The sequence below is a fragment of the Elephas maximus genome, chromosome 20 (assembly GCF_024166365.1).
Source record: "Elephas maximus indicus isolate mEleMax1 chromosome 20, mEleMax1 primary haplotype, whole genome shotgun sequence".
In the NCBI taxonomy this organism is placed as follows: Eukaryota; Metazoa; Chordata; class Mammalia; order Proboscidea; family Elephantidae; genus Elephas; species Elephas maximus.
This window is the reverse complement of record NC_064838.1, coordinates 53,819,502-53,843,337: the sequence shown is the minus strand read 5'-3', so window position 1 is coordinate 53,843,337 and position 23,836 is coordinate 53,819,502. Positions and strand designations below refer to the sequence as shown.

General features: G+C 42.3%; 1 protein-coding gene across 1 annotated transcript in view; it reads left to right on the top strand.

Moving 5' to 3' along the window:
- RHOA (ras homolog family member A) overlaps positions 1 to 23,763 on the top strand; it is a 51,564-nt gene extending 27,801 nt beyond the window's left edge. The window contains exons 3-6 of the mRNA XM_049861767.1: positions 14,870 to 15,027; positions 18,388 to 18,508; positions 21,351 to 21,481; positions 22,989 to 23,763. Coding sequence (XP_049717724.1) covers positions 14,872 to 15,027; positions 18,388 to 18,508; positions 21,351 to 21,481; positions 22,989 to 23,162 — 582 coding nt within the window. The 5' untranslated portion in view covers positions 14,870 to 14,871 and the 3' untranslated portion in view covers positions 23,163 to 23,763. The remainder of the gene's footprint in view (positions 1 to 14,869; positions 15,028 to 18,387; positions 18,509 to 21,350; positions 21,482 to 22,988) is intronic.
- Positions 23,764 to 23,836: the final 73 nt, after the last annotated feature.

The following is a 23,836-nucleotide window of genomic DNA, read 5'->3' as shown; positions in this document are numbered from 1 at the left end:
TTCTCGTCTCAGGGTAGATGAGGTTGTGGCTCATGTAGACTTGTTTGTTCTCTGAGCTTTTGGTTATCTTCTTACTGTTTACCCCTGGTGAATAGAGGCCCATAGTTATGTCTCATTAGATGACCACACACAAGCTTTTAAGACCCCAGATGCTACTTACTCTATTAGGATGCAGATGATGATTTTTATGAACTATGTTATGCCAGTTGACTTAGTTGTCCCATGAGACTATGGTCCTAAGCTTTTAAACCCAAAAACACAATCTGGGAACATCTTTGGTTATGTCTGTGGAATATCTATATTTGTGTCTTAAATGAATATATGTGCCTGCACCCACATATTTGTATTTACACACACCTATAGATACTTCGGAAACCCCAGTGGCGTAGTGGTTAAGTGCTGCGGCTGCTAACCAAAAGGTCTGCAGTTTGAATCTCCCAGGCACTCCTTGGAAAGTCTACAGGGCAGTTCTACTCTGTCCTACAGGGCCGCTATGAGTCGGAATCGACTCGACGGCAGTGTGTTTGGTTTTTTTATACATATCTCTGTTCTCACCTGTACCTACTCATATACCAATATGACTGTACCCCACCGTATGTATTCAAACTGTGGTTTTATCTCTGCAGTCTTGACAATAATCCAGTTTCATGCATCAGGCTCCTGAAAGGGCTCACTATGCCTCTTCCAAGTCTCCCATTCCAAGGCTTTGGCCCCTAATTTTTCCTGTTACAGTTACCATACCTGATAATCCAAATTATAAACATTCGGGCCTCCTCTGGTTTCACTTCGTCAGCCGTGACTGAACTGGTTCAAACTGGTCTGAAGCCCTGGTTTAGAGTGAGGACAGCTCTCAAAAGCTTACAGACAGGCTTGTAATGGTTGGAAGCAATTATTTTGGGGCCAGGGCCTCCACTATACATGGATGTCAACAGGATAGACAGGGTTAAGAGGCCATAATTTTGAGGCTAGTAACGAAACCTGAGCCATGAACTAAAGTTCCCTATACCTGAACTGCCTGGCCTGTTACTGCCATGAAAGCTATGCCCTTTGCCATGGAACCAGAAGAAATGGATAGTGCCCAGCTTCCGTTACTGAACATTTTGATCAGTCTGTAGAAGAATCCTGACCAAAAGGGGGAAAATGCAGAACAGAATTTTAGATTCTCATGGACTCCAGATTTTCTGGAACCATGGAAGCTGGATGAACCCCCAAAACTATTGCCCTAAGATAAACCGTAAACCCCTAACCAAAATATCCCTCAAGCCTTCATAAAACTAAACCGTAGTTAGCTTAACTACTAAAAAATGTCTGCCTTACAATAAAGATCATGGAGAAAAAATAGAGACAACGCTGGGAGCCCTAATACACGGCATAAACAGTATGCAAAACATTACTAACAATACACAAACACCAGAAGAGAAACTAGATAACTGGGAGCTCCTGACACCTATGCTCATCCAAAGACTTCACCAAAAGAGTAAAAAGATTACCTCCAGACAGGGAAAAAGTTTTTAGCTATGACATTTCCGATCAGCACCTTATCTCTAAAATGTATATGATACTGCAAAAACTCAACAACAAAAAGACAACCCAATTAAAAAATGGGCAAAGGATATGAAGAGGCACTTCACTAAAGAAGACGTTCAGGTAGCTAACAGACATATGAGGAAATGCTCACAATCATTAGCTATTAGAGAAGTGCAAACCAAAACTACAGTGGGATTCTATCTCACTCCAACAAGGCTGGCGTTAATCCAAAAAACACAAAATAATAAATGTTGGAGAGGCTGTGGAGAGATTGGAACACTTATACACCACTGGCGGAATGTAAAGTGGCATAACCACTTTGGAAATAGATTTGGTCCTTCATTAAAAAGCTAGAAATGGAACTACCGTACAATCCAGCAGTCCCACTCCTTGGAATATATCCTAGAGAAATAAGAGCTTTTACATGAACAGATACATGCACATCCATGTTCATTGGAGCACTGTTTACAATAGCAAAAAAATGGAAGCAACCAAGGTGCCCATCAGTGAATGAATGGATAAATAAATTATGGTATATTCACACAATGGAATATTGTGTATCGATAAAGAACAGTGATGAATCTGTGAAACATTTCATAATGTGGCGGAATCTGAAAGGCATTATGCTGAGTGAAATTAGTTGCAAAAGGACAAATATTATGTGAGACCCCTATTATAAGAACTCAAGAAATAGTTTAACAGAAGAAATATATTCTCTGATGGTTACGAGGGTGGGGAGGGAGGGAGGGGGTGTTCACTAATTCGATAGTAGATAAGAACTATTTAAGGTAAAGGGAAAGACAACACACAGTACAGGAGAGGTCAGTTTAACTGGACTAAACCAAAAGCAAAGAAATATCCTGAATAAACTGAATGCTTCATAGGCCAGTGTAGCAGGGGCAGGGGTTTGGGGACCGTGGTTTCAGGCAACATCTAGGTCAGTTGGCATAATAAAATCTATTAAGAAAACATTCTGCATCCCACTTCGGAGAGTGGCAGCTAGGGTCTTAAAATGCTGGGAAGCGGCCATGTAAGATACATCAATTGGTCTCAAGCCACCTGGAGCAGAGGAGGATGAAGCACACCAAAGACACAAGGCAATTATGAGCCCAAGAAACAGGAAGGACCACATAAATCAGAGACTACATCAGCCTGAGACCGGAAGAACTAGATGGTGCCTGGCTACAACCGATGACTGCCCTGACAGGGAACACAACAGAGAATCCCTGATGGAGCAGGAGGGCAGTGGAATGCAGACCTCACATTCTCATAAAAAGACCAGGCTTAATGGTCTGACTGAGACTAGAAGGACCCAGGAGATCATGGTCCACAGACCTTTTTTTAGCCCAAGACTAGAACCATTCCCAAGGCCAACTCTTCAGACAGGGATTGGACTGGACTATATAAGATAGAAAATGAGTGAGCTTCTTGGCTCAAGTAGACACATGAGACTATGTGGGCAGCTCCTGTCTGGAGGGAGATGAAAAGGCAGAAAGAAGCTGGCTGAGTGGACGCAGGAATACAGGGTGGCGAGAAGGTGTGTGCTCTCTCACTACGGGGAGAGCAACTAGGAGTATATAGCAAGGTGTATATAAATTTTTGTAGGAGAGACTGACTTGATTTGTAACCTTTCACTTAAAACATAATAAAAAAAAAAAGTCTGCCTTGAGCATTATGCTCTTTTAAGAACTACCTCTGTGGGATCAAATTGACAACAGCAACTCAAAAGATTAGGTAGGAACCTTGCGGGGGGGCAGTGAGTTTATATTAATGGGAAAGAACAACTCAGAAAAGGAGAGTGAGAATGGTTGCACAACTTGGAGAATGAAATCAGTGTCACTGAATTGTACATGTAGAAACTGTTGCGTTGGTATGTTTTGCTGTGTCTATGCTCAACAACAGCAAAATAACTTTAAAAACTGTTAGCAAAACAAAAAAGAAAAAGAAACATACACAAAATACAAATTCAAAAGAGTGAGAAGATGAAATAAAGAATTAAAAACCAAACCAAACCCAGTGCCATCGAGTTGATTCCGACTCATAGCGACCTTATAGGACAGGGTAGAACGGCCCCATAGAGTTTCCAAGGAGCACCTGGCAGATTCAAACTGCTGACACTTTGGTTAGCAGCCGTAGCACTTAACCACTACACCACCAGGGTTTCCAAATAAAGAATAGTATTTAAAAAAAGAATAAGAACTGCTTCGCCTGTGTTGAGATGTATGTTCTTTGACTTACTGCTCAGGCTTGAGCAGAATGCATCTGCCAGAGATAGCACTTGGCATCTCTGTCTTGTGTCAGCCACCATATCTGGGCTCTTACTGGCAGCTTGAAAAACCCTAGCTTCTGGCTTCAGTAAGTTAATATTTTGCTAGTACCTTGAGAACTGTCTATAGAATTTCCCGGGAAAAAATTTGAATCATGGTTTCTGGGCTAGATTTCCTTACAATAAGACCTTAGGCTGTTTTATTTTGTGACAACTCATGTAGTAGATTGTGTTCTAAAATGTTTGGCCAAAATAAAGTAGTATTCCAAAATCCTTTTCTTTTAAATATATTCAGCACATACTGTACTAAGAGGAAAAATGTTTTTTTTTTTTGAAAGTGAATTTCTTCTTTATTGGGCTTTTAGGAAAGCCATTGCTGCCCAAAGGCTACTAATAATATTGAACAGTTGTTGCCAGATTAGTTTCTCAGTGTTCATTGATAGCTGTTGGCTTGTGTAGATGAAAGTGATATAAGTTGCATGTTTTCTCTTCATAAGTGGATTCATCCAGAGACCTAAACCTGGGCCAGATAGAGGTTATTGTTCTTACAGCTCACCTGCTTGGTGTTCTGTCAAATTAATTCCATGAGCTACTTGGAGGTTAAGCTAGTTAGTTAGTTAGGTGTCCCTAATGGTTTGATGTTGATGGTACAATTAACTGAATTTTGTCAGGTGAATAATTTGAGAGAAACTTGGCTTAATCGCCAAAGCAAACAGCTTTGACGCAACTAAAATTTCAAGTTTTGTATCCAGATCAAGTCAACATCTTTTAAATTTGTGAATCAGTTAAGATCCACAGAGCCGTAATTTTATTGCCTTATAAAACCTTATATATACGTTAGTAGAGTAGCATCTTAATTTCCACATTTGATATCCCCTCCCCACAGATGTGGCCAGTTAGTCAGATGTCCTGTGTGCCTTTCTTTGGGTGTCAGCGGGCTCAGGGTTTCCATAACATATTGCTGAGTTGGCCTAGTTTATCTGTTTCTTAGCAGAAATTTAGGCTAATGGAATTTGAATATGATTGATTTGTAGGCCTCTTTGGCAATGAGTAAATCCTTTGTTGCGTATTCCAATTTCACAAGTTGCATTTCAACAGCCTCTCTAAAGGCAGACTGGGAACTGTACCTTCTGCCAGAATAGTTTTTCAGTTTGAAAATTACTGTACATTAATAACATACTCCCCTAACACCCAGTAAAATCTAGTAACTCTAAGCTGCTTTCTCCAGCCATAAAATGGGAATGATACTGCCTCAAGAAATAAAAGATCAAATCAGTATGTACAAAAAATGCATTATTATACACCAGTGTAAGGTATGGTGGGTCATGAATGTCCACACAGAGCGTAGGGTCTGTTGTATAGTCAACTTCAAAACTTCTGACTCCGTCTGTGTCAGCACATAAAACAGTGGCATTGGAGTCCTTGGGCTAACCATTTGTGTCATTAAAGAGGCACTAGAAGAATGGTCAGCACAGGGTGTTTTCTGAAAGAGTTGTATGTTGCGTAATAGGGCGAGGCATAAGTAGAGTTGCAGGCTATTGTCAGCCAGTGATTAGCAGTAGGCATCACTGTCAGATGTTGGCAGTGAAGTATATGGTATGGTTGCTCTGGTCCCCTTCCAAAAACCCAGACTCTGATGGGGACAGTGAGGCATGTCCCTTGAATGTCCTTCATTGTTGCCAGCAGAGAAATCACCCCAAAATGGGACACTGTTCCAAGTACCAGTGACTGTATCAACTAGGATTTGCATATCACAATTAACCTCCATCCTCACTTCAGAGAAGGATGTTAGGTTCAGACAACCCTCACTTCCTCCTGTGGACTCTGGTGATGGTTTCCAGCAAGGGGACTTCTTGCCGTTCACGCCTAGTACTGTGCTCCTCAGCAGCAGGATCAGTGCTGTCTCCTGAAGTATTTCCACCTAAGAGTAGCATCCTAGAGTCAGTCTGCAGTAAGGTTTGAGTCCTTGGACAAAAAAAAGACTTCTGCTTTTTAATAGAAACCCGTAAATAGCTTCGATCACTTGAACAGTGTCCTATTTAATGCCTCATCAGATCATTGAATGTCAGAAGTCTGTGCTGTGGCCAGCCATGGACAGCCATCCTTGTGGTGGTGGTGGTGGGGTCACCCTAGTGCTGTAGCTTAAAGCATCTAGTATTTTAGACACAGTTACCAGCTCTTATTGATTTTATGTGATGGGGGACAGAGGTGGTTATCAGTAGCTTTTTTAAAAGACTTTATAAAATCTAAATGTGAGCTTTTATAATTTTGTCTGTTGTGAGAGCAAGGCACCAGAGGCAAAGGCAGACTCCCCTCGTTTTTTTATCACTGTAGATAGGTGCATTGTGGTTGGCTTTGAGAGGTTGAGGCAGCCACCAATATGATGTCTGCTCCCTTTATACTATATTATGTGTAGTATTTCAGACCTAAAGAGGCAAATCTGGGATGTCAAAACTCCAAAAACATCCCCATTAAGTCTGGCAGAAGCAGCTTCCAGTTGACATACTTTGGTAGTTTGTTTTTTAAAGGAACATAATTAAAATCCTCCACTGAGTATAGCAGATATCCAAGTCCAAGTAGTATCCTACACTGAAGCCTTTTTTTAGTATTTCTGTACTTAACCTGTGGTAGTTTTATTGGCATTTTCAGTTATCTGATTCTTCATTGTGTGTTCACACATGCTCATGTGTACAAGGAGTTCTCTCCCTCTGTATATTTAAGTGTGTGAGTGTGTGTGCACATGTACAAGTTTCCACAGCCCTTGAAACACAGTCACTGCTTCAAGAAAATGTTGATTGGAGAGTACCAAGGAGTCAGGTTTTTATCAGCATCCTTGGGAAACATGCCTCTCTGTTCCCCTGTGCGTGGAGCCCATTCAGCATGTTCTTGCCTCATGAAATGCATCAGGGAATACAGCTCCAGGTGGGATAGGCTAAGCCAGAAGTGGTCCCTACCCTGAAGAAACTTAACACTCCAGGAATGAGTATGAGTCAGACATAGAAATATAAATGCCACTTAAAGTAGGATACCTGGTTTGAAAAAAAAATGTCACAAGGACCAAGAGGGATAGGTAGAGCATCAGAAGAGTGAGGAAAACAGTTGGCGGGGATGTTAGGTGTGGAGGCTCTGTCTGTGGAAACAGATCAGCACATCAGCGTACTTAGGGAGGTGTACGGATAATAGGGAGATAAGTTGCGACAAAAAATTGAGCATGAGGACTGGATTTTGTGAAGGTTGGTTGTTAGTGACCTTTGAGAAAGTTTTAAGTAGAAGTTTGTATAAAAGGCAGATTGGAAGAATTTTAAGGAAGTGAGTAGATATAAAGCAGCAGAAATGTATATAGTATTTCTTTGAAATAGACCAGAAAGAGAAAGGTAACTAGAAAAAAGGATGGGTGTGAGAAAATTTGTTTTAAAATAGAGTGCACTGCATGTTATAGTAGATTGAGAGGAAGGAGCCTGTAGAGAGGGAAAATGCAAGATGTGAGGGTGGGGGGGTGGTATTGTACCACCAGTGGGAATAGGGAGAAGTGTTTGAGGACCTGAGATTAGGCCTGGAGAGGAAGGAGAGCTCCTAGTAGTAGAGTAGCAGCAGTAGTAGTAGTAACTGCAGTTTACTCAGCGCTTCCTGTGATGCCAGGAGATGCTTGCTCAGGTCCCCGCACCTCTTCTAGAGAGGTGCTGTGCTAGGGTGTGTGCTCATGAGAGTCAAGATGTCTGTTGATAGAAATTGTGGGATTACAAGGGCCACTGCATGTACCGCCTCAGTTGTTTTACGTGGCCAGTGTAAAATGGCAGCGTCAGACCTCGTCTGACTTCGGGGCAGGACAGAATTACCGCCAGCATCAGTCCAAAACTGATGTCTATGAAGCAGAGGTCCGACATACCAACAGTCTGCAACGTGGTTTTTTTTTTTTTAAACCAATTCTGATACCAGCCATCCCTCCCATGGCACTTTCTATTTCTCTACTGGATTCAATAATTCATTGCAGTGGCCACACACAACTCACAAACCATTCTCAAGATTATATGGTTTATTAGGGAAGTAACAGGTTACAATTCAGGATCAGGATCAACTTGGAGGTAACAAGAATAACCCAGGATACAGTTCTTTAATAAGGGGGCAGCTTCTTGACTGTGTCTTGCCACTGGGCCCTGCTGAGGCCTGGCCTCTGCCCTGCTTGGGCAAGTGTTACAGCTTTTTAGCTTGCCTGGTAAATGCCCAGAGACACCCCACTCTGCCAGCAAACTTTTTGTGCAAAGGCGCTTAGCTCTCTTGCTCTGTGGGTTGTCAAGCTTACTATAGCCACCTTGCTCCGTGGCCTGGGAAGCCTGACCTGCCATCTTGTACTGGTCTCCTGGTTCTGCTGCTGCTATCTTGCACTGTCTCCGGAGTTACAGCTCCCTCTCTCCTGGGTCTAAGAGATTCTCAGCACAGGGACCCAGGGTCCCAAGGATGTACTATGCCCCTAGCTCTTCTTGGTGGTAATGAGGTCCCCCCAACCCCTGGGATTGACTCTTTTTAAGCTTGCAGGATGGCATAACTCATCAATACCCTTGGTGGGCCACAGGCACCTTATTTGTATATCCCAGCCAATTCTGGCAAGAGTTTTACACACCTTATTTACATATCCCACCCAGTCGTTTCATAGGAGTTACAAGACCATGGCTAGAAGGGCCATATAAAAGCAATTCACTGCACTGCAGGCACCCATTTTCTGTTTGCATATGAGTGGGAAATATATTTCAATATTGACTGTCTTTGTTTTCTTTGTTAGTAATAACCACTTAATGTAATTTGCTGAAGTTTGGTCCAAAGCCAGAACATACAGTTTTGAGATTTGGGAAAGACAGACTTTGTAATGACAGAGAACATAACTTGGAGTTAGGACTGTCTGTCCCCTTAGCACCATGAGAGAGCTCCTTTTGATTTGAGTAAGGGTGGCACAGTAAACTTAAAGGTTTTGAACTTAAGAAAATAAGAACTTTAAAAAGAAATATACAGTTATTTGCATACTGTTACAGGCGACCTAAGTAGATTTGTTAGAACTGATTTGCTAGAGAAATAAACCTCTACTGAAAGCTGTTAAGAATTATTTCTGAGGCTGAACTGGACCTAGAAAATAACATATCTGAATAGGGGCTGCCGAAGGAACTCAGTGCAGTTTCCTTTCTCAATCTAGTAATCCATGTACTTGAAAAGATACCAAATTACAGTAAAATGGAAAGGAAGACTATTTCACTGGGTTTATTTCAGTTAAAAAAAAGAAACTCTGGTTGTATTGCCAGGCTCCCAGCATCCCAGAAATCACTTTGTAATTGTAGGCTTTGTCACTTGCAATTTCTGTCACCAATAGTGGCTGAATGATTTTAAATTTTTCCTGGGCCAGATGTTCCCCAGGGAGTATTTTTCTAGAGATTTTTTGGGTGCCGCCTGGTATTTTCACTTTGTGTGCCTTTAACCATATTAGGCTGAAAGAGATTATTTCTTGAGAATCCAGTGCCTTCTGGAAAGGATGCTGTTCAAAGGATAGAAGCCTTTTCTTGAGCCAGGAAGTTCCTGGTGAGCTTTGTTTGCATCATAAGGGTCCTGGTTGTTTGACTTTGGACACAAACCAATACAAGTTAGGCCTGAGGAGAGGTAAAAACCATATAAAATCTTGATACGAATTTGGAGCATAAAAAAGCAGAAATAACTAATAATTGTGAATCCTGCCAAGAAGCAGTGGTTAAGTGTTCAGCTGCTAACTGAAAGGTCAGCAGTTCCATCCCACCAGCAGCTTCGCAGGAAAAAGATGTGGCAGTCTGCTTCTGTAAAGATTACAGCCTTGGAAACCCTATGGGACAGTTCTGTTCTGTCCCATTTGTCGCTATTAGTCGAAAGTGACTTGACAGCAGTGGGTTTGGCTTTTTTGGTTTATTATTTAGAAATTTATATTACACTCATTTCTTCTTTGTGTGTATGTTTATTGTGCGTGCATTATGAGTATTAGCTCCTATCTACTGCCTTTTTTTTTTTTTTTTTTTTGGCAAAAAAAATTTTTTAAAATCACTAGATCATGTTGTAGTTTTGGTTGAAACTTTATAATATCTGTGTAAATACTTACACAGGCACATATTCACTGAAGTATGTTACATTATGCTGAGAACATGTGAGTTCATGATGGTGGCACTGTCAGCCCTTCCCATCATGGAACCTTCTGCTTATGAGTGTACATATATTAAATTTGAAAGCTAAAATTCTTCTGTTTTTAGACTTAAAAAATTAAAATGAGTTTCCAATGTTTCCTTCATGTACCCCAATGATTTTCTTACCCACTGCAGTTGGGGAACGCTGCCTTTAGACAGTATGGTTTTGTCAGTGGGTGTGTAGAATGTTTATTGTTTAGGATTGGTTTTAACCTGAAAAATACCATCTTAAGTCAGATGTTTATTTTTACATAAAATAAGTGAGGAAGTAGTCTAGGGCTGAGATTGTGGCTGCCACAATCATCTGGAATCCAGGCTCCTTCTAGCTTTTTGTTCGCCATACCCAGAGTATGACATTTACTCTCACATTCCAGGATAGCTGCTTGGAAACCAGCCCTCACTCCCAGTTCAAACAGCAGAAAGGAGGAAGAGGATGAAGAAGGGCATGTGACTTGCCTTTAAGGAACACTTCTTGGAAGTCCCACTGTACACTGTTGATTATATCTCATGGTCTAGAACTTATTCCACACCTAGCTCTGAGAGAAACTAGGAAATAAAGTCTTTTAGTTGGACAACAAAGTACACAGCTAAAAATTGAAGAACTGTTTTGATGGGGAAAGATAGCAGTTGGGATGAGTGACTAGCAGTGTTCCAGATGGAGTCTATATGTCCTTTTGTTTTGTTTTTTGGTAACAGCTTTATTGAAATATAATTCTCTTACCTTACAATTCACCCATTTAAAGTATATAGTTTAGTCCAGCACAACTGGATGGTACCCGGCTACCAACATTGATTGCTCTGACAGAGATCATGGTAGAGGGTCCTGGACAGAGTGGGAGAAAAATGTAGAACAAAATTCAAACTCAGAAAATAAGACCAGACTTACTGGTCTGACAGAGACTGGAGAAACCCCAAGAGTATGGCACCCGGACCCCCTTCTAACTCAGTACTGAAGTAACTCCTGAGGTTCACCCTTCAGCCAAAGATTAGACAGGCCTATAAAACAAACAGTAATACATGTAGTTCAACCATGTATATGATACTAAATGGGCACACCAGCCCAAAAGCAAAGACGAGAAGGCAGGAAGGGACAAGAAGGCTGGACGAATGGAAATGGGGAACCTGAAATTGAGAAGGGGAGAGTGTTGACACGTTGCGGGGTTGGCAACCAATGTCACAAGATAATAGGTATATTAATTGTTTAACGAGAAACAAATTTACTCTGTAAACTTTTACCTAAAGCACTGTATATGTATGTATATATGATGCTGTGGATGCCATTCTAGAAAAAAATAACAGCAGAGAAAATGTTTATGCTATAAAGATAAATTTTAAACGTGTGCAAAAAAAAAAGAAGCATAAAGTTTGATGGCTTTTTAGAGTATTCACAGAGTTAGGCAACCATTACCACAGTCATTTTAGAGCAACCTTGTTGCTCCATTAGCAGTCACTTCCTATTTCTCCCATGCTCTCTTCTTTACTTTGTCTCTCTGGATTTGCCTATTCTAAATATTTCCTGTAAATGAAATCATACAATGTGTGGTTCTTTGTAACTGGTTTTTTTTTTTTTTTTTTTCTTCACTTACATAATTGTTTCAGGGTTCATCCATATTGTCACATGTATCAGTATTTATTACATTTATTGTCAAATAATATTACATTGTTGATGGACAATTTGAGTGTTTTCACTTATCAGCTATTATGAATAATGCTGCTGTGAACATTCGTGTACATGTTTTTGTGTGGACATATGTTTTCATTTCTCTTGGGTGTATACCTAGGAGTAGAGTTGCTGGGTCATATGGTAACTCCTTATGTTTAACCATCTGAGGAACCACCAGACTGGAAGCTCCACATTCCCATCAGGAATGTATAAGGGCTCCAGTTTCTCTACATTCTCACCAACACTAGTTACCTTTTTTATTATAGCCACCCTAGTGGGTGTGAGGTGGTTTTCATTTACATTTCCTTTATGACTAATGATGTTGAGCATCTTTTCACATGTTTATTGGCCATTTCTATTACCTCCTTTGGAGAAATGTCGATTAATTTCATATTCAGAATTTTCGTCACTAGGCTGTAGAAATAGTTGATTTTTTTATATTGACCTTTTATCATCTAACCCAGTTTATTAATTCTAGTAGTTTTTAGTAGATTCCTTAGAATTTTCCATATATAAGCTCATGCCCTCTGCAAATGGAGATAGTTTTATTTCTTCCTTACCAATGTAGATGTGTTTTATTTCATTTTCTTACCTAATCACCCTAGCTAGAACCTCCAATAATGTTGAATAGCACTTACATTTGATTGCCGCTACAAGAGCAGACCACCTTGTCTTGTTCTTGAAATTTGGGGGGAACATTTTCAGTCCTTTCACCATTAAGTATGATGTTAACTATGGGTTTTTTTTTTATAGATACCCTTTATCAGGTTGAAGAAGTTTCCTTCTATTCTTAGTTTGCTGAATGTTTTTAATCATAAAAGGGTTTTCACTTTTGTCATATGAGATGATCGCCTGTCCTTTATTATTTTGATATGGCGTATAATTGATTTTTGGATATTAGACTAACCTTGCATTACTGGGTAAATCTCACTTGATCATGGTGTACAATCCTCATACATTGCTGGATCCAGTTTGTTAATATTTTGTTGAGGGTATTTGTATTTATATTCATAAGAGATACTAGCCTATAGTTTTCTTACGATGTCTTTGCCTGGTCTTGGTATCAGGGTAATACTGGCCTCATGATTGAATGAGTTGAGAAGTGTTCCCTTCTCTTCTGTTTTTTTTAAGAGTTTATAAAGAATTGGTATTCTTCATTAAATGTTTGGTATAATTCATCAGTGAAGCTATCTGTGTCTGGGCTTTTCTTATGGTAGTTTTTCTCTTTTTCTTACTAGTTCAGTCTCTTTGTTATAGTCTATTCATATTTTCTTGTTCTTGAGTCATTTTCAGTAGTTTGTGTTTTTCTAGGAATGTCTCCATTTCCTCTAGGTTGTCTAATTTATTGGCATGTAATTGTTCATAGTATTCATTTGAGTCTTTTCCCTTTTTTCTTTGGTCATTCTAGCTAAAATTTTTCCAATTTGTTGATTTATTTTTTTCCCCCTGAAGAACCAACTTTTGGTTTCATTGATTTTTCTCAAGTTTTAGAGACCAGGATATACCTTATGCCTCTTGTGGGAAATCTGCATTTTTGTCATTACCTATATAGGAGATGCTACATGGTTTAAAATTAGGAAAGGTGTGGTCAGAGTTGTATCCTTTCACCATACTTACTCAATATGTATGCTGAACAAACAATCCAAGAATCTGGACTATTATGAAGAAGAGTGCGGCATCAGGATTGGAGGAAGACTCATTAACAGCCTGTGTTATGCAGATGACACAACCTTGCTTGCTGAAAGTGAAGAGGACTTAAAGCACTTACTGATGTAGATCAAAGACTACAGCCTTCAGTATGGATTACGCCTCAGCATAAAGAAAACAAAAATCCTCACAACTGGACCAGTAAGCAACATCATGATAAAGGGAGAAAAGATGGAATTTGTCAAGGATTTCATTTTACTTGGATCCACAGTCAGCACCCAGGGAAACAGCAGTCAGGAAATCAAATGACACCTTGCATTGGGTAAATCTGCTGCAAAAGACCTCTTTAAAGTGTTAAGAACAAAGACGTCACTTTGAAGACTAGTACGCCTGACCCAAGACATGGTATTTTCAGTCATCTCGTATGCATACAAAAGCTAGAGCCCTGGTGGTGCAGTGGTTAAAAGCCTGGGAAACCCTGTGGGGCACTTATACTCTCTCCTGTAGGGTCGCTGTGAGTTGGAATCAACTCAGCGGCAGCAACAGCTGGACAATGAAGAAGAATTGATACCTTTGGATTATGGTGTTGGCAGAAGAACGAACAAATCTGTCCTGGGAAAAGTACAGCCAGAATACTCCTTAGAAGCAAGGATGGGAAGACTCCATCTCTCATACTTTGGACAAGTAATCAGGAGGGTCTAGTTCCTGTAGAAAGACATCATGCTTGGTAAAGTAGAGGGTCAGCAAAAAAGAGGAGACGTTCAATGAGATGAATTGACACAGTGGCTGCAATAGTGGGCTCCAACATAGCAATGATTGTGAGGATGGTCCAGGACCAGGCAGTGTTTTGTTCTGTTGTATATGGCGTCACTGTGAGTTGGAATTGACTTGATGGCACCTAACAACAACAGCACCTTCTCTCTGAAGTATCGGAGAGAGGCACAGTCTTGTCTGACCTGCTTCAGAGAACTGAGGCTGTGAGTGTAAGTAACTTCTGGACTTACACCTGTTTTTCTTAAGGTGGCGTTAATATTTGACCTTGGTTTTTGTTTGTGAACTGGAAAATCTAGGACGTTGGAACAATAAAGATTTATGGACCAAAGGGAAAATTGAGAGAGAAGAGAACAGTATCCTGGGATGTTGAATGGTCTCCTATCTCCTTTTGTTTTCAAGTTAAAGAAATAAAGAAATGAGGCAGTTGCTGAATATGTTCTCCAAGACCTGCCTTGTGAAAGGAATTTGAAAACCAGTTATACTGTCTGGTCGATTCTGACTCATGGAAGCCCTATGTGTTTCAGTGTAGAACTGTACATATGGTTTTAAATGACTGTGACCTTTCAGAAGTAGATCACTTTCTTCTGAGGCACCTTTGGGTGGATTTGAACCACCAACCTTTTAGTTAGTAGCTGAACACTCAGCCATTTAGATACTGGACTTTTTGGTGCCAATTGAAAAAGTGTACTAGAATTTTGTGTTTGGGTGGGCTAATGGAGGCTTGTGCCTCAAAGTCAGAAAAGTGTGTGTCATAGCCTGATGACTTTTGTGTTTCCCAAATAACACCCATGTCTTCTGTTTCAGTGATGGCTGCCATCAGGAAGAAACTGGTGATTGTTGGTGATGGAGCTTGTGGCAAGACCTGTTTGCTCATAGTCTTCAGCAAGGATCAGTTCCCCGAGGTGTATGTGCCCACAGTGTTTGAGAACTATGTGGCAGATATTGAAGTGGATGGAAAGCAGGTGAGGCCACCTTCCATAACAACTGGTACCATTTTGCACGTTAGGTTTTTCAGTGTCTGTAAAGAAGTAGGCCCTTTTGCCTCTTCAGTGCATAATACAACAATAACAAAAATGCTGGTAAGAGAGAAATCCATTCTCACCCTGACTTCTTAGCCCAACTTTATCCAGACTTTGCCCACATTCATATGTATTTCACATGGGGCAGCCTTAGTGTAAGTGCTCTTTTCAGCTTTATTTATATTTGAAATTTAGTATGCTGCCAAGTGGATAATGCTAACATGAACCTGTTTATATTGATGGATTTTTTTTTTTAATTCTGTCAGAGTATTTCCTCAGATGCTCAAATGTGATATTACCACGTCAGAGAGTCGTACTGAAAATGTTTCTCAAAGTGTTTTACTTATCTAGCGCTACCAGCAGTAAAACCATTTAGACAATGTCCTCACTCACATTTAATTATTTTTTTTTAACAAGTTTTTTGAGATCAACATAAAACAGGCTGTCATAGTTGCTTTAGTTTCCTGTCATTGACAGTGAGAATAGTGTTTCCCCATGTCCATCCTTAAAGCCCACTGGCAAGACTGGGGTAAGGCTTTTCTGGAATTAGAAATATATATTTTTTTATTATTACTGTCTCCATTTTGTTGTCATAATAATGTCATACCTGGCCTCTTGTATATCTCTTAAAGAATGAAATTCCTTTTGGAAATGGGTCAGCAAAAAAATAGATCAAGGGGCTTTTCTCCAACGTGCTTAGTCCTCTTGGGTGTTCAGTCACATCTCTCATATATTGATGGCGCCTGATAACATTGCCTCCCATAATTCTACCTCCCTTCTCATTTTCCTCCCTTACCTACTATCCTTTCCTGTTCGAGAGTCCCACCTAGCCCCAGTTTGTGGGACCATATGTAGGAAGTGTGTTAGGCCAAAAAAAAAAACGCCGTAAACCAGTTGCTGTCAAGTCGATTCTGATTCATGGTGACCCTATAGGACAGAGTAGAACTGCCCTATAAGGTTTCCAAGGAGCGCCTGCTGGATTCGAACTGCAGACCTTTTGGTTAGCAGCCCTAGCTCTTAACCACTACACCACCAGCCACTCAGAATTCAGGGGTCCCTTGTTACAGGACCTTCAGATAGTTCTGTGATCATGGGTAAGCCACCTGACCTTTGAGCCTTCTTCATTTGTAAAGTGGTTTAAACCATTTTACAGGTAACTGTCAAGGTTCTATGAAGTAACTGAAGTGTTTGGAAGCACCAAACCACATTAAAATTGGACTGAATAATAGCATGCTTCAAAACCTCATTGTACAGTATGTAGTCTGTCTAACACAAATGCAAAAGTGGGCCACAATGATGGTTTTTATGCCATTAGGAACCCCAAGGAACCTCTCAGGGCCTGATGTGGATGAAAAAAATAGATTCCAGCTCAACAGAACTTTGCCTGGGTTCCAACGTGCAGGTCGTCCACCAGTGCAGAGCATAGCCAACCCAGCTTCAGTCATTTATCTTCCTGAATGTTTGGATATGAGTGTTTCTGTAGACCTGATAGGAAGACTGATTTTTTGTGGGGACAGGGCCTAGTTGTGACAAAATGGGTAGAAGTATACTGAGATCTTTGGACCTCCTATCACATAACTGCCCTCTATCTAACTTTGGTTGCCACACCATGCACAAAAAAGAATGTAATGGCTTGAGGGAGGCAGAGACAGGCTGGTATTTCATGGCACCTTTCTCCCCTGTCTGGTGAGTGTATATTGCTGCTTTTGTCCTGCCAGTCTCTCCAGAGACAGAGTGCCTGTGACCATCAACTGGGAAGGTGTTCTCCCATCTGACAGTATGGATGTGCTGGAGGCAGTAGAGCAGTACTTCTTCTGTCATCTCTAAAACCTTGTCCATGACTGTGGGTCTTGGAACAGACTGGGATCTTGTCTGTAATAAATTTAGGGATCTTGACTTAAAACCTTGAAGAATGGTTTATAAGTTTCTTTCTTGCACTGCCATCCTTTAACATGCTTGATGCTGGCAAGGTAAGGGAGCCTCTTACCCAGAGAGGGAACACCTGAAATAAAAGTGCTTTATCTGGAAGAGGTGTCATAGGCTGGCTGCCTGTTTCAGGGCAACTTGGGAGCCCCCAGGGTGGGAGAGAGTGTTGGCTGGGAGTGTTGATGTAGCAGTGTGTACTAGCAGAGCCCTAAGAAGCCAGGCAAGATTTTAGGTGATCATGGTCCCAGGACTAGGCCTGCCAAAAATGGAAGTGTCCATTCTGACATGAGATAGGCCCAACACCCTAGAAAGGTTTATCAGTAGCCAGTCAGGATTGGGTGTGTCTGAATTGAACACTCAAGTGCCCATAGGGGAGGGAGTTTGGTAGGGAGTGAATGAGCTTTACGTGCTACGGTCAGACCGTTTATGAGGATTGGGTATTAATGTATCATAGATACATACGCCAAGCTGACTGTGTGTATGACAGAGGGCCAGTGGAGGTTGTGAGTGATGTATCCTGGAACAGAAGCTGAGGATAGAAGAGATAATTAGCCATCAACTTGAAGAAAGAAATTGTATTTAGACACTGATAATTTGGGCTGTGATGGTCCTAGGAGAAGGGTGTAACAGGCACTGGAGGGAGAGCTCCTTGGACCCCAAAGGGCCTCAGAGCAGAGGTCATCACTGAACATTCCATTTGGCTGTAAGAAGGGGTGACAGGGCTGGCTGCAGTGCTGGACAATGTAGAAGGGAATCTGTGTCCAGATCCCAGGTATCAGTGTACCCTTCTGCCACAGCTGGATAAACTCGTTCTCCCTTTTAGACAGTTTTTGAGCAGTAAAGGCAAACCCAGAGGCCTTTCCTGTCAGTGCAAACCTTGCCTAACACCTAGGCAAAGGTGTCTTTTCCCACCCACCAACTAAAATACAGGCTTGTCTCTGTTTGGAGCAAAGTGATGAGACAAAATAAGGAAAGGGTTGAATGAAAATCTATTAGAGAAAGTTTACTCAGTCTGTTTTGCCTTTTAAACACCCACCTGGTAGCATCATACATTTGATTTCTCCTCTTGTCTATCCATTTTCTTTCCTAAGTAAAATGTTATTTGACTCAGCACTTCTTGTAAGCTACAAAGTTATTTTTAACTTGTGTCACTTTATTTAGTTCTAGTATGTGTTTTCAAAATTAGCAATTTTGAGAAATTCCATCCTAAAAATTTTAAACATACCACCCACCTTTGGGCTTAATTCTAATAAAAGCGAACCCTCCTCTGTTTTGCTATTTGGGACAGTCTGCCACTTGAGTGTTCTGTTGTAAGCATCACTTACGCAAACAGAATTAACCTTGCACTCTTGGGGTTGTCTCTTCTTTCTGTCACAGGTAGAGTTGGCTTTGTGGGACACAGCGGGGCAAGAAGACTATGATCGTCTGAGGCCCCTCTCCTACCCGGACACTGATGTTATACTGATGTGTTTCTCCATCGACAGCCCTGATAGTTTAGGTGAGTGGCCCTGAAGCCTGATGTTGACTGTCACTCCCTGTGTATGGCTGACACCTGGTTTCTTGGGTCCATTCTGGGCACCAAGTGGCTGCACGGCAGAGTGAACTTCAGAAGAGGAGTCATCGGGGGCCAGAGTCCTGAAGCTTTGAGACTGTACTGCATGGTCCCTGGGTCACTTTTCTAGATCTCCCATGGCTGCCAGGTTTAAAATTGCAAAGCAAGTGAGTTCAAATACAGGGCCATTTCTTTGACTAAGAAATGGGGGAGGCTTTTTTGGTTGCCCACGCCTTTTTTCAGTACTTCATATTTAGCCTGCTGTTTCCTAGCATCTAGACTGGTGATTTGCTGTTTCATGGTAGTGTTTTTAAAGCCCTATTTTAGCCCTTTTCTAAAGTGTTTTAGCTGATAAAGGGAGCTCTGCACCTGACCATTCCCTTGGCCTAGGTGGCCGTATGCTTCAGAAGCCACTGTCACTTCAGAAGAAGACTGAATGACGCTGACCTCACACTCTGTGAAACAAGGCGCCAAAGTCCGAAGCAGAGTTTTTGGTTTGTGCTGTGGTGGTGGTAAGGTATCTTGCTTGGTGCTGCAGTTCTCTGTCATCACAGGACAGCAGGGGACCAAGGACACTGTCATTAGCATGAACAACCTTTGAGGGCCTTCTGGTAGCCCGGCCTGTGCTAGGCAGTTAGGGTTAGAGTGACTTTATGTCATGGTTTTCCCCACCCTACTGATGATACTAGGGGCGCTCTGAGATATTGAGCCACTTTCTCAAGGTCTTGTGGCCCAAGGAGCCAGGCTGAGATTGAGCCCCCTGTGCTGTGGCCTCCAGGACTGAGACAGCAGGCACTCCCTGCCATTGGTTTACTTTGGTCTTTTTCAGCAGTTGTGATTATTTTTCATTTTCAAACTACCCTGGCTTCCTGTGGGGGGCTGCTGGAAGGGTCTGGAGGCTGGGAGCCTTGTGCTTTAGGCCAGAGAAAATGGAGTCCTGTGACAGTCTCCCCTCAGACACACACATTGAGGACTTCACCTGAATCCTCTGGGAATGAGGAGGCTGTGTGTCCTGCACTTCATCATCCAGAATATACTATAGGGATGAAAATAATGGTAGATGCAAGAAGTGCTTCCTCCTCAGACTTGCTCTTTTTCTTTTAAGAACACATCTCCTGGTTTTAATGGTCTTTGTCTTTTGACCCCTATCTCCTTTAGCCAGGATTTGTTTCTTGCTGGCTCCTCCCCCGGGGGGCAGGCCTTAGGGAGGAGTGGCGAAGTAGGAAGGAAAGGGTTAAAAAGAGCTTGAGCTCCCTGTCTGAGAGACAGGCATGCCTGGGGACAGGGTCTGGATGCTGGAAGATGCAGTACCGTTACTGGAGCATGGGGTAGGTAGGTAAGTGCCCTCTGCTGAGCTGAATGAGCCTGGCCGGGAGTATGGGTGTAGGATAACAAACTGGACAAAGAGTCACAATCTGTATGTAGGTTTGAGCCCTGCTTCTGGCCAATCCTGGGACAATAGTTTACTTTTGGAGGAGGGGGACAGTAGGTGCAAAGTCCCTGAGCAGAAACAGGAAGGAAAGAGTCCAGCTCTTAGAGGTTTGAACAGGGCAGTCATGTGATCTCACTTACCTGTCAAAGGGATCACTGAGGCAGCTGAACGGAAAACTGACCACAAGGTTCAGGGATGAGAAGAAGTTTCAGCGCTGAGGCTATTTGGCTTCACCATTAGGTGTGCTGCTCTTTGTATGGCTCTGAGGACAGGAACACTACGCTACACTTCTTTGGAAACCCCTTTGTTTCCAGAAGGAGACTTTGAGTTTTGAGTTGTCACATTAGTGATGTAATCAACCCTGTAGCTGCGATAGCGAAGGAAGTGGTCAAATGTCAATCTTGTGCTGAAGAGTGGAGTCTCACTGAATCATGAGATTTTCCTGACCTCAGTTATGTAGCTTCTCTACCTGATACGGTCTTTCAACCAGAAGATAGAGCATCTTTCCATATCCTAAGTAACCCCTGCCATTTTGGTAATTTGTCTTGAAATCAGAGAGTGAACAGTTTATTTCTAAAACAGAGTCTTGAATAGCTGCACCATTTGAATGATTGTCATACTAAGCATGCAGTATGTGTTAGCTCATTGAATCCCCAAACTAACCCTGTGTAAGGTAGGTACTGTTGTTATCCCCATTTTATAAAACCATCCTTGAGGCTGAGATGTCTAAGGTGGTATAGGGAGTTGAACCTGGGCCCCTTGTCCACTGTGATGTGCAGTACAACCATTCCAAGTTATTAGAGTGTTGCCAAGAAGATGCAGCTGGTTCTCCCTCACTTTCAGAAGTCATCGTGGAGACATTTGAAATGTCAGTAACCCATAGCGTTGGGGTGTCATGCCGATAGCCTTCGAGCAAGGTGGATAGTGTGTGTGCGGCCCCTTGAGCCACACTGTGGCTCTGAAATGGGGCCCCTTCTGTGTAAGTGAAGGTCAGAATCATGTGACAGGGATGACCTGTGGGGAGGTTGCTTCTCAGGGGCAGGCAGTGCCATTGTGGAGCCACCCTGTGCTCTAGATCTTTGCTCCTCCAGAGCCTCGCCTGAGCAGGCTCTAGAGGAACTCAGCAGCTCCAGAGTTCTTTAATGCGACTAAGAAAAGTTGGTGGTTCTATGCTCAAGGGAGGGGGTTCAATTTTGTCTTTTTCTGTGGTTTTGAAACTAACAGGGTTCCATTAAATGTCCAAAAACTTCTGAAGCAGCAAGGAAGGTTTGTTTACAGTTTAATCAGAGCTCTTAAGAGATTCTTCAAAATTGAATTGTATGTATCCTCAAATTTTATGCATTTTGCTTCTTTCAGAAAACATCCCAGAAAAATGGACCCCAGAAGTCAAGCATTTCTGTCCCAATGTGCCCATCATCCTGGTTGGGAACAAGAAGGATCTTCGGAATGATGAGCACACAAGGCGGGAGCTAGCCAAGATGAAGCAGGCATGGTCTGGGGCAGGGCTCTGTCTTCCTGTCACATTCTTAAACCTGGGCCCCAGGAATAGAGGTTCAGGGGCCCATCAGAAACCCTCACGGGCCAGGCTGTTTCCGAGAGAGGCTCAGAAGTCCATTTGTTCTTCCTCCCTCGTTGACTGGGGCCTGCACACAGGGTCCCTAAGGCCCCTCAGTCATGTGAGATGGAGTGCCTCCCGTGAGGTAGTGCTGTGTCCCCAAGGACTGCCAGCCTCAGAATAAGCTGTCACAGCAATAGTCAGTGTTCCAGAGGCAGGAACTTGAGACTTTTTTCTGTCTTCAGTTATAACCTTGGTAGATGTGAGACCAAAGGTAACATTAGTGGCAACAGAAGGATCAGGAAATCCTGAGGGCGAGGAGTCCAGCCATGGACAGAGACCCCAGTGCCTTTATAAAAAGGATGATAGAAGTGACATCTTGTCCTCTGTGCAGGCGGGTGGGCCAGTGGCAGGGCTTCCTCCCTGCAGGAGGAGTGTGCTGAGACCTTCACCTGAGTGGGAGCCTAGTTTCTCCTACTGAAGTTTCTGTGTATGAATGAATGTCAAGATCAGGATCTATTTCCTTTGGTGGGCATTCAGTCCTCTGTGAAGCTAACTACAGGAAGATCCGTGGTGCACCCTGTCTCATAGTAATCTAGTGCTGCTATAACAGAAATACCACAAATGGGTAGCTTTAACAGACAAATTTATTTTCTTACAGTTGAGGAGGCAAGAAGTCCAAATTCAGGGTGCCAGCTCTAGAGGAAGTCTTTCTTTCTCTGTCGGCTCTGGAGGAAGGTCCTTGTCACTTTGAGCTTCTGCTTCTGGGGAGTCTTCACGTGGCTTATCATCCCCCTTCCCCCATGTCCACTTGCTAGTTTGTGTTTAATCTCTTTTATGTCTCAAAAGAGATTGACTCAAGATACACCCTAAACTAACCTTGTCTCATTAACATAACAAGACAACCCGTTGCCAAAAGGGATTATAACCACAGGCATAAGGCAAAAACCAAACCCATTCATTGAGACCATTACAACTCACGGCAACCTTACAGGACAGAGTTTCCAGAGAGTGCCCGGTGGATTCTCACTGCTGACCTTTTTGGTTAGCAGCCGTAGCTCTTAAGCAGCCTGCCACCAGGGTTTTCACCACAGGCGTAAAGGTTAGGGTTTGTAGCACATCTTTTTGGGGGACACAGTTCAATCCATAACATCCTGCAGTGGGCAGCTTGAGGAGTTTTGTCCTTCATTCCTTAGTCTCCCAGGGCTCCTCTGACCTCTCCTTTCCTTGTCTCTGCTTCCCACAGTGGAGCTTATTTGATGGAGATTTTATATTTTGGGAGGAAGTCACTGCATATCAATTTCAGAATTCTGTAAGATGGAGCTCAAATCTGGGAGTTCAGCGACTTTGAAAAGAAGCCTTTTAGCTGAATTTGAATACTCTGTGCCTACTTACGTATGTGACACTGTTAACTGAAAGCGCTGTTTTCTCTTTGCCAGGAGCCGGTAAAACCTGAAGAAGGCAGGGATATGGCAAACAGGATTGGTGCTTTTGGGTACATGGAGTGTTCAGCAAAGACCAAAGATGGAGTGAGGGAGGTTTTTGAAATGGCCACGAGAGCGGCTCTGCAAGCCAGACGTGGGAAGAAAAAATCTGGGTGCCTTGTCTTGTGAAACCTCGCTGCAAGCACAGCCCTCATGCGGTTAATTTTGAAGTGCTGTTTATTAATCTTAGTGTATGATTACTGGCCTTTTTCATTTATCTATAATTTACCTAAGATTACAAATCAGAAGTCATCTTGCTACCAGTATTTAGAAGCCAACCATGATTATTAATGATGTCCAGCCCCTCTGGCCCACCAGGGCCCCTCTGACACTGCTCTAACAGCCCTCCTCTGCACTCCCACCTGACACAACAGGCGCTAATTCAAGGAATTTCTTAACTTCTTGCTTCTTTCTAGAAAGAGAAAAAGTTGGTAACTTTTGTGAATTAGGCTGTAACTACTTTATAACTAACATGTCCTGCCTATTACCTGTCAGCCGCAAGATATTCTGGTGAGTCTCCACTTCGGGATACTCCTCCTAAATGGGTCTCACTGGCATAGCTCTGAAGTGGGCGTCCAGTTTTTTGAAAATGTGCTCAGCCGGAAAGGCCCAAGTCCACGCAGCTGTGGCAAAGTTACAGTTCTGTGGTTTCATGTTAGTTACCTTATAGTTACTGTGTAATTAGTGCCACTTAATGTATGTTACCAAAAATAAATATATCTACCCCAGACTAGATGTAGTATTTTTTGTATAATTGGATTTCCTAATACTGATATTTGTCATCTCCGCAGAAAGTGTATTGG